The 14541-nt window shown below is 36.4% G+C and overlaps 1 protein-coding gene across 1 annotated transcript; it reads left to right on the top strand.

Moving 5' to 3' along the window:
* The first annotated feature begins 8192 nt into the window (after positions 1-8192).
* Positions 8193-14086, top strand: LOC113757106 (phospholipase A1-IIgamma-like). The gene is made up of 4 exons (XM_027300519.1): positions 8193-8348; positions 8880-8896; positions 12651-13239; positions 13481-14086. Exons 1-4 carry the CDS (start codon positions 8193-8195, stop codon positions 14084-14086), a joined length of 1368 nt encoding a protein of 455 aa, XP_027156320.1.
* The last annotated feature ends 455 nt before the right edge of the window (positions 14087-14541 follow it).

Below are 14541 nucleotides of genomic sequence, written 5' to 3'. Positions count from 1 at the left end.
TGATGTTGACCATTAGTTATGATTATTTTCCATTAATTGTAATAAAATAGCCTAAAATCACAAACTTTAGGGACCAAAAGTGTAAAGTCAAAATTGTTGACTAACGGCAATTTGATATTGGCCATCAATCATTGCTCCATTTCAATTAATTGCCCTAAATCTGTCTAAAATCACAAACTTTAGGAACAAAATTTGTTTTGATCGAAATATTGGGGACCAATTTAGCATATAGGCCAAACATTGGAGACCAAAGTTGTATTTCTCCATACATATATATGTAGGGAAGAAGTTAAAGTATGTAAAAGAAACATTTTTGACATTAAGCTGTGATTTTTTTTCCAAAAGTTTTAGAATTAATTTTTTCTTCACTGTCAGTATTTGATGAATTTAAAATTCAACTTCTGCATTTATGTCATAAATTCGATGGTGATAATGTATATATTATCAGTGTATATAAGATTTATTCAAAGTTTTATTAGTAATAAGGTAGTTTACAAACTTCTAATTGATTAATTGAAATTTTCTATTATTTAGTATAATAGTTTTGTAATATTTTTTTCGGTCTACTGGGAGGCTTAAGGCCATATTACACAGATACAAGTGTAGGCATAGCAACGCCCATCACATCTCGAGTTAGCAGGCTCCTTATGTTGACTGGTGGTGCAGCAAGAAGCTTTCCTCCTGGGTCTGAGTATAGGTGCTCCTTTGCTAAGAAATCAGCACACATTGGTTCCCTTCTCTCCACTGGTGTTGCAATCTGCATTTCCACTGTTGCTCCACAAAGCTCATTATTTGCCTTATCTGGTTGTGATGTGGACTGTCACTGGGCAGCTTTGATAGAAGCTCTAAACTAGTTTTAGAATCAGTTTCCAAAACGACCTTTCTAAATCCCATATTCCAGGCTAAGTTTAGCCCACGCTGTGTCCAATAATTCTGCACTAATGTTGGTCGTGATTTCCACATTTGCCAGGAATCCCCCTCTCCATATTCCCCACTGGTCTCTAATTAATCCTCTTGCACCCGCTGCTCCCAGATTTCCACTACAAGTTCCATCCACATTAATTTTTACCCATGCCTCTGGAGGCTTCTGCCAGGCAATGTATTTGATCTCCTTCTGGTTCTCTCGTTGCTGCCTTTCCCCTGCCTTCTGTAATTGCTCTGCTTGGCTAAGAATTGCTTGTATCTTTGTCTCCAATTTTGTTCTCTACCCAGTACAGCAAAATTGGTTCCTTGCCATCAATGCTAAATAAGTTAGCAGTTGAAACAGGATTTGCCACCATATTCTTCAAATCTGCCAATGTGATCATCCTTAAACTTGTTATCAATCCAATCCATTGGGTAAGTGTTATTAAATTCCTCCCACTTTCCAAGGTGCACCAGCTGTATCCATAAACCGCTTAATCCATCGGAACAATTATTGGTGAAAAATTGACTATATTAAATAAGTTAGGCTATATTTACTGATAACAATGTATATTAAATAAGGGTATTTTAAAAAAGTTAAAAGTTAACTATATTCTTTAAATGGAAGGTGGATTACAATTTGAAACTGACGAGTATTTTACATACGTGCAAGTTAAAAAAAAAAATCGAATTACACCCGTTCACTGCAAGTATACAGGTCAACTAGTAGTTTAGGGTATATATTGGGTCGATCCCACAGGGAAGAGTGAACAATTACCGGTATTACTAAAGCTTCTCTATTATTTAAACTATCAATGAATTATAACAAATTTAACCTACTGAAATTATACAAAATAACAAATAAAAGCTCCTTAGGTTGTGGTATCCCTAACTACTCATGCAAGTGCTATAATTGGATCATTGAGTACTACATCTAGGTTAGTTATGGTGTAATTTCCTTATGCATTTGAATCCTACTTTCATAGTGAATCAATTATACTTATAACTAATCCATACCTATTCTCATGGTTATGAAATTAGTTACAAGTTCATTTCTTCAGTAAAATTACATGAAATGAATCACTAAAAACCACATAGGTGCACCTCTACTTTCGTGAGTATACTCCCTATGTTTAGCACTTCTTGAACTAGTGTTAAATCTCAAATTTCATTGCAGAAACAACACCTTAGATAATCACAATTAATGGTACCAGATTAATCATGATTTAAAGAGGCAAAGTGCTAAATAACTTGCTCAAATCATAGCAATCAAATAACCAAATAATAAACACTAACAATTATAGAAAGTTCAACCAAACCCAAGGCATAAACTTTAGAGACATATATTGAACACAAAATCCAGAACTTGCATATCAACTATACTTAAGAATCTGATGCAAAAGATAAAGAGTTGGAGAAGAGATAACCCATGTCACTTGAGTTTCAACTCCTCCATTTTCATCTCCATCTTCATCCTGATCTAGCCAAGATACAAGAATGGATGATCTATACTACTCTACACTAAGCTAAACTAACACCAGGAAGATGAAAGAGCTACATTTCTGCACTCCAAGCTTTCTCCCGTTTCTCCTCTATATCCCTCAATCTTGCAATGAATTTGGCTATATAAAGATGAAAGATTGGTCAAGACTTGAGGTTTACACCTCCCTTTTACAGTTGGGAATATTTCTCACATGTCTAGCATCACATGTGAGTTGGTGGAGATGAAATTGAGTTTTACGCGTACATAACAGCCTTTTCTGACCACAATCCGGCCAGGAATCCGGCCACAAATTCCGGCCAGATTGCTACAGTGACCATTTGGTCACTTCTGGTTCAATTTCCAGCTCTGCTCCGATTTTGCATCAACTTCCACTGAACTTTTCTTGATGATAAAAGCTGATTTAGCTCTTGACCAAACCATGAAACTTGTAGCCCTTTGAGTTAGCTTTCCAATGCATAAGAATCACCTCATTTGGATCTGTGTAGGCTGAGAAATGACCGAAATACCCTTGCCTGCTCATTGCCCTGTTTCAGCTTCGACCAAATGAAATTTGCTACTGTAATTCAGCTTTTTGACTTTGAAAACCTTCAAACTGGATTCAGATTTCTTCACCAAAGTTGTAGATCTATCTCTTATCTTCAAAGTGGTTCAAGAATCATCTCAATCCGATCATTGTAGCTCAAGTTATAGCCAAAATACGAAAATGTGTCAAAACTGTCAAAATGCACAAAATCCCACTAAAAAGTGATAAAAACGTCATTTAATCACTTAGAAGCATTTTTCACCAATTATAGCCAAAATGATTCATTTTCTTCCAATAATATAACTAAAGTGACTAAAAATAATATAAAATATCATACAATTATTACGTAAATTAGTCACTTATCAGAAACAAATTTAAAAGGAAAATAAGACTATCAAAGTGAAATTAAGGGAGTAAAAGAAACATTTATGACATTAAGTTGTAATTTTATTGCCAATAGTTTTATTAGTAATAGGGTAGTTTACAAACTTCTAAGTGATTAATTGATTTTTTTAATTATTTATCATAACAATTTTTGTAATTTGATGCTTGTAAGATACAAAAGTATTGAGAAAGATAAAGTAGTAGTAAACAAATCTTGTTTAGGGATTAATAAGAAAAAAATTTGCAAATTATTTGCTTTCCAATCGCATCATTGTCGAGGATAAGGATGGGCAAAATTATCCAATAACCCGAAAACCCGTCATATCCGATCCGATCCATTCTGAAAATTAAGAATTTGTATTATTTGATCGAGTTTAAATAGGGTCGGGTACCCGTTAAGATGCGGCGCGGGTTAGGGTCACATAATTAAAAATTCACAGGTATTCGGTCCGCCCGGCATATATATTTTTTTATTTTTTATTTTATATACATACTATAAAATAATAATTTAGAGCTAAATAAGTAATTTCATTGAACAAATTGCATTACAAATATGAGAGACTATAGTTTATTTATAAGATTTGTTTGTAGAGGTTATGATTTTATATTTTATAAAAAAGAATTTAATTAATGTGGAACATATATTTAAAAAAATGTGCTACTTATTTCAAACTTTTATTGATTTTGAATTCTTTAATTTTTTCCTTTATCTTGTATTCTTTTCATATGCTTGTCTCTTGGTGGAAGACATTTTTTGAGAAAGAAATTTTTATTAAATCTTAGATAAATGTGTAAAATATAAAATTAAATTAGTATAAATTATTTTTTTAAAAAATTAAATGATAAGTGGAGCAGATCGGGTACCAGTTGACCCGACTCTATTTTAGCGGGTACTTTATAATTGGATACCCACCAATATGTAAAGTGAGTAAGGATCAGAAAATGGTTGACCCGTAAGGTGTGAGTCGGATCAACCAAATGGTGGGCGGAATGGGTACTTGACCCACATCCACCCCTAGAGCCAAAAAATAATAAATACCCAGCAATTGCGGATTCACTACAATTTAGACAGACGTGGTCCTATGAAACTTGCAAGCATCGTCACTTCGCAACTGGGTGGACTATTAAGCAAAGACTTACTTTAGCTCGTTTGATAAGCCCTCAAGAAAAGTCGTAGCCCGAGAGGTTTGGAAACCTAATATCTATTACCAAAAGGAAAAAAAAAACATCCGATGTCGACTTCAAGAGTGGGAAGGAAATGCAGACATGGACATTTGCTTGATTTTCTTCCCTTTATAGCCTTTGCATCTCAGATAAACTTTACCCGAATATTAAGAGATAAAACAACCTTGGTAAGTGGAATTTGTGCATGAAATATTTTATTTTTGAGATGTCAAATTGAGTTTTAATTATATTAGGTCGATATTTCTTTCTCAAATTTTGTCGAGGTCAATAATTTGTGGCAATTCATATAAAAGAAATTTTGACAAATTTTATTGATAATACTTACTAATGTATTTCTATGCTATAGATAGATTACTTGCGAGTTTGAATCCACAGGAGTTGACCTTAGACTCCAAAAATATATAAAGGGACATGATAGGCCAAAACCTACCATTCAAACCTTGGAAATTTATCATAATGATGTAGGAATTGTATGGATACTTGCATAGACAAATTAATGACCAGAGGTATTAATGAGTCGAGCCAAGTTCGAATAGTACTATGTTCAAACTCGAATTCTGATGCTACATAAATCTACTCAAATTCGAACTCAAGTCGATTGAATGAATAGAAAATTATGTAGCTCGACTTAACTTGTCAGTATGCATTTCCAAGCTTGACTCGACTCATCAAGGCTTAAGATTAGTCTCAAATCTTAACAAGCTCCAAGACTTGAAATAAAACTTGAAAATTTTGAAAAAAAGCTCGAGAAATTATGGTAAATTATCTAAAATTCTTGTCTCTTTTTTAGTTGTTATGATATTCCATTTTTACCATTTAATTGAGTAGACAAAACTTATGGTAAATCATATAAAACATAGACCCTTATTAGCCATTTCATAATTAAAATAATATATAATATAAATAATATACCAGTAATCGAGCTATTCAACGAGTACTTATGTAGCACAAATAGAGGTTCGAACTTGATTTGGTATATGCGTCGAGTTACTCGAATTCAAATTCAAACTCAGTCAAATCGAATTTAAACTAAGCATTTGATCGAGTCACTTACAAGCTACTTGCGAGCAGCTTGGCTCGGCTCGCTAGCAGCCCTATTAATGGTGTGGTAAAAGAACGCAATTGTTCCGATGCATCTTGTACACGACTATGATTTCCAAATTGCATGGTCAAAATAACACGTGGTTGAAGTGGCTGAGGATAGAGCAAGTGATTGAAGGAAACGTGAGAATGAATCTCTACTCATTTAAAAGTCCCACTTAAGAATAAACCTAAAATTCGTAACTTGAAGTATTCTCCAAAGTAAAAATAATTTGTGAACGTGCTAGACTGTGCATACATTCAAGTAATACTTATCATTTCCTAGTAATAGCACGGATTTCCACTCAAGAAATTCTTAGGATGCGTTTGATTAAATTAAAATTTAAAATTAAAATTTATTAAATTATTAAATTGTTAAATACTGAAATTCTAAAATTTGAGTGTATTTTACATTAAATGATAAGTGAACATCTTATCACTTATTTTTTAGAGTAAATTTTGTTTAGATAATTTAGTGCCACTTAATTAATTAATATATTCTATTTTTTATTATTAAACATGTTTGAATATTTTAAGATCTAAACTCATTGAATTCAAGTGCTAAATTAAATTATCAAACAAGCCTAAATATGAAAAGTATTTGCCGAATTAAGTTAGTTACACGTCACAGTTAAATGGATAGGCCATGGAATAAAATACCTATATAGACAATTCTCCACATGTAAAAGCTGGCAAATCCGTGCTTTCACCGTATCTGACTCAATATAAATAAACATATGTGCAAATTGAATGGGCGGCTATCGCCATGCGAATCTTCTCATATTAGCTATCAAGCTGTATATCTTAGACGTTTGATACTATAATAAATAATAAAGTAACATTCTTGCGCGTATTTGAGATAAACTTCAAGGTGAAGTTTCTCTAGTGATGATTAACAAACAAGTGTCATGTAGAATTGAGAAGTTAACTGACGTAGCTACGCATGTAAATGTCTAATTACTAAGAATAAACCTAAGAGTTCTTTCAACTCATCTGTAACAATTGTTAACTTGAACTATGCTCCGAGGTTAAAATATCTGTGAACGTTTAAAAATGTTATGTTAAAGGAATTATCCTTTTCTAGTAATAACATGGGTTTTCCAAGTGAAGAAAAGAATTGATTTGAAAAGTTTTTTACGGAATTTAAGGTAGTGAATTGTCATAGTTAAAGAAGATAGGCAATTCACTACATGTCAAACTTGTCCATTTCGTTCACTCCTTTAGTGTTACTCATTGTACATCTAAACAAAATGCAAGTTCAGTTGGCGGCTTTAGACTTGAGAACTGTCTCATGTTATTTGTCAAACTAAAGTTGTTTCGCATCTCGTACAGTAATAAATTGAAAGCCAACATTTTTGGACAAATTTGGGTTAAACTTCACTATCAAGTTCCCCAAACCAAAGGTTATAAAACAAGTGTTACGCAAAATTTACACCAGGAATTCATTGGAAATAATACTACTTGGGTTGATTTCACCATTATCCTTCAAATTTGTCAACGCAGCTAACTGAGAACTGCCTCACTCATTCATGTTGGTACTGTCACAAAAGTTGAAGGGATGAGGTTAATCAACAGTCTGACGGACAAAACGTGCAGGAATGTGCAAAGTTGAACAAGGAAACCTCACTTGTGTATAGGATGAGCTCATCCTGAAGACCAAGAATTACAAATTCACAACATGGGTAGGTTATAAATATAAGCAATACGATGAATTGGTTCAAACAAAAAAAAAAGCCCCAAAAATCAGATAGCACTGACCAAAATATAGATTCCAATACCATAGATAAAAAGATGGATAGTGTTGAACGTGGCGTTTGTCCCACATCGGACAAAGCCAGAGGAAGACGGCTCATCAGGGCCTATAAATATATGGCCTTGGTGGTGAAGACATTCGCACCACTTAAGAGAGTTATATGGGCTATTAGCTTCTTGAGTCATTTAGCCCATTTAGTCAAATATTTTAGGCTCTCTTATTTTGAGTTTAGGAATATTTTCTAAACTCTTTTGTAAGTGCCTATTGGCCTAGGAATCACTTTCCTACGGTCTTTTGTATTTCTTCTTCATAGTAGAAATATTGCTCCTCCCTCGCCCGTGGACGTAGGTCAATTTGACCGAACCACGTAAATCTTTTGTGTCTTTTATTTGCTTTGTTATCCGTCTTTATATGGTCGGTTTTACCGCCTAATTATTATATGGCTGGTATCTACCGCCTATCTATTATATGGTCGGTTATACCGCCTACTTTGTGCTAACTTGAGTTTGTCTATTCCTGGCCCGGTCCTAACAAACTGGTATCAGAGCTGGTTGTTATATTTTGCAAGACAGGTTCATCTGGTGGGGCCCGTTCATCTGGTGGGGTCCGTCCATCCTGTGGGGCCCACTCATCCTGTGGGGTCCGTTTATCCGTGGGGCCCGCTCACCTTGTGGGGTCCGTTCATCCCCGTGGGGCCCGCTTATCTCGTGGGGCCCGCTCACCCTGTGGGGCCCGCTCACGAGACTTGCATATTTGTTTGGCCAGTTTTTTGAGACAAACTTCACGTTACAGATTTTGTGGCAACAATGACGATAACAAAGACGGTTGTCGAGAAATTCGACAGGAATGTCAACTTCGGAATGTGGCAGCTCAAGATGGAGGCCATTCTTGTTCAAGACGGAGTTGACTTGGCAATTCAAGGAATTGAGAAAAAGCCAGAAGATGTGACAGATGCAAATTTCGCCGATATGGATAAGAAGGCCAGATCCAGCATAATCTTAAATCTCTCCGATGAGGTATTGCGTGAGGTAGCAACGGAGACTTCGACCAAGGCTATGTGGGATAAATTGAAAGCCTTGTATATGAAGAAGACAGTCGAGAATCGGCTATATTTGAAGCAGAGTTTGTACATGCTTCGGATGTCTGAAGGTACATCTATACTCTCCCATCTTGATAAATTTGATTCCATTATTATGGATTTGGGGAATATAGATTCGAAAATTGATGATGAAGATCAAGCCCTATTGCTTTTGTGTTCCCTTCCCCAATCTTTTAAGCATTTCCGCGATACTATGATTTATGGAAAGGAAACAATTTCGTATCGGAAAATTAAATCTGCATTAAAATCTAAAGAGCAGATAGATAGGGACATTACTGGGGAAACTAGTGGGAGTCAAGCCGATGGCTTGTTTGTTCGGGGTAGATCTGAAAAGAGAAACACAGAAAATAGAAGTAGATCCAAGTCCAGACATAAAAATGTGGTGTGCAATTATTGTAAAAAGAAGGGCCATGTTATTTCTGATTGCTTTAAATTGAAAAATAAAGAAAAGCAAAAGGGGAAATTTGTTGAGAAAAATACTGAATCCGCTGAAGCTAGTATAGCAGCTGATGAGAATGATGGAACCATTTTCTGTGCAACGGAAAATAATTTTAGGTCTAACAATGAGTGGATTTTAGATTCGGGTTGTTCGTATCATATGTGTCCCAACAGGGACTGGTTTTCAACATATGAATCAGCTGAAGGTGGAGTTGTCTTAATGGGCAACAACGCTGTTTGTAAAGTTGTTGGCAAAGGCACAATTCGGATTAAAATGTACGATGGTATTGTGAGGACGCTCACAGATGTTAGACATGTTCCAGATTTGAAGAAAAATCTCATCTCTTTGGGCACTCTTGAGTCTATCGGGTGCAGGTATTCAGGTGGAGACGGAGTTATCAAAATTACTCGAGGAGCTCTTGTTGTTATGAAGGCACACAGATCTGGTACTTTGTATATTTTGCAGGGATCTACTGTGACAGGTGCTGCTGCTGTTTCAACATCATCTTTGTCAGATACAGACATCACAAAATTATGGCATATGCGTTTGGGGCACATGAGCGAAAAAGGCTTGGGCATACTAAGCAAAAGAGGACTTCTGTGTGGACAAAGTACCGGTCCATTGGAATTCTGTGAACATTGTATTTTTGGGAAGCAGAAAAGAGTCAGCTTCAGTTCACCGGCAATTCACAAGACAAAAGGTACTCTCGATTACATTCATTCAGATCTATGGGGTCCTTCTCGTGCTCCTTCTAAAGGTGGTGCCAGGTACATGTTGACTTTCATTGATGATTATTCAAGGAAAGTTTGGGTATATTTTCTTAAGCATAAAAATGATGTTTTCCTAACTTTCAAGCAATGGAAAGTTTTGATTGAGAAGCAAACAGGAAAACACATTAAGCGGTTGAGAACAGATAATGGCATGGAATTTTGTGGAGGTGAATTTAATGAATTCTGCAAGAATGAAGGAATTGTTCGGCATCACACCGTCAGGATGACGCCTCAACAAAATGGTGTGGCTGAACGTATGAACAGAACGCTTTTGGAGAGAGCAAGATGTATGATCTCCAATGCAGGGTTGACAAACGACTTTTGGGCAGAGGCGATCAATATGGCCTGTTATATTGTCAACCGTTCTCCTTCTGCATCTCTTGATTTCAAAACTCCTGAGGAAGTTTGGTCAGGTACTCCTGCTGATTACTCCAATTTAAAAGTTTTTGGGTGTCCAGCATACATGCACGTGAATGATGGAAAATTGGAGCCTAGGGCTAAAAAGTGCATTTTTCTTGGGTATGCTTCTGGGGTGAAAGGATACAGATTATGGTGTCCTGATCCCAAATTCCCAAAATTTGTAATCAGTAGAGATGTTACTTTTGATGAATTGTCTATGTTATCTTCCAAGAAGGAGTCTTCTAGTCCTTGTACTACTAATAGTACACAGAAGCAGGTGAAGCTTGATATTGGCAGTTCTGGTCCTTCTCAGTCCAAATCTTCTATTCAACAAGTGCCAGTAGATACACCTGAATCTACTGTTGAAGATAGTTCAGAAGAAGAGGAGTATTCCATAGCCAGAGATAGACAAAGGAGAGACATTCGACCACCACAAAGATATGCAAATTTAGTTGCATATGCTTTGTCTGTTGCAGAAGAAACTGATGCAGTTGGTGAGCCTTCCACCTATTCAGAAGCAGTTTCTTGTGATGATTCTGCAAAGTGGTTGATTGCGATGAATGAAGAAATTGAATCTCTTCATCGTAATGAAACTTGGGTTCTTGTAAAGCCGCCGTCAGCTAAGAAAATTGTCGGTTGCAAGTGGGTCTTCAAGAAGAAGGAAGGTATTCCAGGGGTTGAAGATGCAAGGTATAAAGCACGATTAGTTGCAAAGGGCTATAGTCAGGTACAAGGTGTTGATTTTAATGATGTATTTTCACCTGTTGTTAAACATAGCTCTATTCGTGTTTTGCTTGCTTTAGTAGCCATGTATAATTTGGAGTTAGAGCAGCTTGATGTTAAGACAGCTTTCTTACATGGCGAACTTGAAGAACAAATTTATATGAAACAACCCCAGGGTTTTGAAATTGAAGGTAAGGAAGACCATGTTTGCTTATTGAAGAAATCCTTATATGGATTGAAGCAGTCTCCAAGACAATGGTATAAGAGGTTTGATTCCTTTATGTTGGGTCATGGTTATTCAAGGAGCATGTATGATAGTTGTGTTTATTTCCGGAAGTTAAATGATGGTTCTTTCATTTATTTGCTGCTTTATGTTGATGACATGCTCATTGCTGCCAAGAATTTGTCAGAAATTCACACTTTGAAACTGCAGTTAAATAGTGAATTTGAAATGAAAGATTTGGGAGCAGCTAAGAAAATTCTTGGCATGGATATCAAAAGAGATCGAGGAGTAGGGAAGTTATTTTTGACCCAGAAAAATTACCTTGAGAAAGTTTTGGAGCGTTTTGGCATGAAAGATGCTAAACCAGTATCTACTCCTCTTGCTAGCCATTTTCGACTATCTGCTGCTCAATCACCAAAATCAGATGAAGAGGAAGATTATATGGCACGGGTTCCTTATTCCAGTGCAGTCGGCAGTATTATGTATGCAATGGTTTGTACTCGTCCAGATATCTCACAAGCAGTCAGTGTTGTTAGCAGATATATGTCTTGCCCTGGTAAAACACATTGGCAAGCTGTGAAGTGGATTCTCAGATACTTGCGAGGTACTTCAAATGCATGTTTGGAGTTTGGAAGAAATAATAACACTTTGGTTGGTTTTGTAGACTCAGACTACGCTGGGGATCTTGACAGGAGAAGATCACTTTCAGGCTATGTATTTTGCATTGGCGGTTGTGCTGTTAGTTGGAAAGCTACTCTACAACCTGTCGTAGCTTTGTCTACTACTGAAGCAGAATATATGGCTGTGACCGAGGCAATCAAAGAAGCCTTGTGGTTGAAGAGTTTATTTAGCGAGTTAAGTCTATATCAAGGTGTTATTGATATTCACTGTGATAGTCAAAGTGCCATACACTTGACTAAAGATCAGATGTATCATGAGAGGACGAAACATATTGATGTGAAATATCATTTCATTCGGGATATCATTGCTGAAGGAAAGGTCCTTATTCAGAAAATCAATACTAAGGACAATCCAGCCGATATGTTTACAAAACCTCTTCCACTTTACAAGTTCAAGCAGTGCTTGGATTTGGTTGGTGTTCATTGTTCGTGATTTCGGCCCATTGGGGCTTATGTAGCGAAGGTGGAGAATATTTGTCGATGTTGGGACCACGCCAAGGTGGAGATTTGTTGAACGTGGCGTTTGTCCCACATCGGACAAAGCCAGAGGAAGACGGCTCATCAGGGCCTATAAATATATGGCCTTGGTGGTGAAGACATTCGCACCACTTAAGAGAGTTATATGGGCTATTAGCTTCTTGAGTCATTTAGCCCATTTAGTCAAATATTTTAGGCTCTCTTATTTTGAGTTTAGGAATATTTTCTAAACTCTTTTGTAAGTGCCTATTGGCCTAGGAATCACTTTCCTACGGTCTTTTGTATTTCTTCTTCATAGTAGAAATATTGCTCCTCCCTCGCCCGTGGACGTAGGTCAATTTGACCGAACCACGTAAATCTTTTGTGTCTTTTATTTGCTTTGTTATCCGTCTTTATATGGTCGGTTTTACCGCCTAATTATTATATGGCTGGTATCTACCGCCTATCTATTATATGGTCGGTTATACCGCCTACTTTGTGCTAACTTGAGTTTGTCTATTCCTGGCCCGGTCCTAACAGATAGCATAGCCAAAAGATGGGAAGTTCTCAGCGGCAATAACAACTGGGATAGCCTATTGGATCCTCTCGATTACGATCTTCGTCAATACATCATTCACTATGGAGAAATGGCTCAAGCAACTTATGATTCTTTCAATACAGAGAAGGCATCAAGGTATGCAGGAAGTTGCCTCTATGCAAAGAAAGATCTTTTCGCTAAGGTTGGCCTTGAGAATGGCAATCCCTTTAAGTATCGTGTGACAAAATACTTGTACGGGACATCATCGATCCAACTTCCTGAGGGTTTTATCTTAAAATCGTTCTCAAGAGAGGCATGGAGCAAGGAATCAAATTGGATGGGTTATGTTGCTGTGGCGACAGATGAAGGAAAAGTTGCACTAGGAAGAAGGGATATTGTGATTGCTTGGAGAGGAACAGTTAGGAGTTTGGAATGGGTTAATGATCTTGAATTTGTTTTAGTCTCAGCACCTAAGATTTTCGGTGAAAATGATGATCCTAAGGTGCATCAAGGTTGGTACTCCATCTACACAACAGATGATTCAAGATCACCTTTCAACAAGACCAGTGCTAGAGACCAGGTAAAAGATCACATTTTCCTTTTGGGGAAATATTTATTTGCACCCTTATTTTTGTTAATCACACTTTTGCTATTATTTTAATCATATAGTTTTCATTTATTAGACTATATGATAAAACAGTTGATGGGAGTGCAAATAATATTTTTCTTTTCTAAATTAGGCCTGTTTTTGGTAACACTATTCAGTTTTTATTTTTGGGTGCGAAGTTTAATTTTTTGCTCCTGTGGTATATATGTTTAAGGTTCTGGACGAGGTCAGGAGGCTGGTGGAGGAATTCAAAGATGAGGAAATTAGTATAACTGTAACAGGTCACAGCTTGGGTGCCGCGGTGGCAACCCTAAACGCGGTGGACATAGTTGCTAATGGATTCAACAAATCTCTAGAGAATCCAGGCAAGGCTTGTCCTGTCACAGCCTTTGTGTACGCGAGCCCTCGAGTTGGGGGTCAGGGCTTCAAAAAGGTGTTCTCTCAGCAACAAAACCTTCGAGTCCTACGTATTCATAATTCCCTAGATGTTGTTCCAAATTATCCATTGCTAGGATATGCCGATGTCGGCGAAGAGTTGCGAATTGATACAACTAAATCAAAGTACCTGAAAAATCCTGGAAATTTGTCATCTTGGCATAGCCTGGAATGCTACATGCATGGAGTCGCGGGAAAACAAGGGCTTCAAGGAGGATTCAAGCTGGTGGTGAATCGTGATGTTGCACTTCTTAACAAATATATCGATGTATTAAAGGATGAACATTGTGTACCGGTTTCTTGGTGGTGTATTCAGAATAAAGGCATGGTTCAACAGGCAGATGGATCTTGGGAGCTGGAGGATCATGAAGATGATGATTTCTGATCCAAAAAGGAAAAAAAAAAAAAGAAAAAAGAAAAACCATCTTCAGACTTATAGTGAGACTGTGAGAGGCCGGCAAGGACTAAATTAATCCATGTGTTATATGTTGGCAAAATAAACCAAAAACTAGAAGTTTCTATTATTTATTTGCTAGTTTTATTGGAGTCAGGTTTTTTGTAATTGTGTTAATTAAAAATATGTGTTTTATTTGATAATTGTTGATGTAACAAGTCTGATTAGTTATAAATAAAGCATCAGTTATGATATTTTCTTCAGAGAGTCTGGGAGAGTTAGTAAGCTTTTATTGTAGTGTGACTTTCTTCTACTGTTTTGAGATATAATAATAGTGTCTATTATTTATTTTCTTATCTTTCACATAAATATTTTGAATGATTATTTTATCCATTCAAATTTGTAGCCCTGCACATATTAATTATTATTAGAAGACTAAAATTTGG

The sequence above is a fragment of the Coffea eugenioides genome, chromosome 2, assembly GCF_003713205.1.
Source record: "Coffea eugenioides isolate CCC68of chromosome 2, Ceug_1.0, whole genome shotgun sequence".
NCBI lineage: Eukaryota > Viridiplantae > Streptophyta > Magnoliopsida > Gentianales > Rubiaceae > Coffea > Coffea eugenioides.
This window is presented reverse-complemented; position numbering and strand designations above follow the sequence as displayed.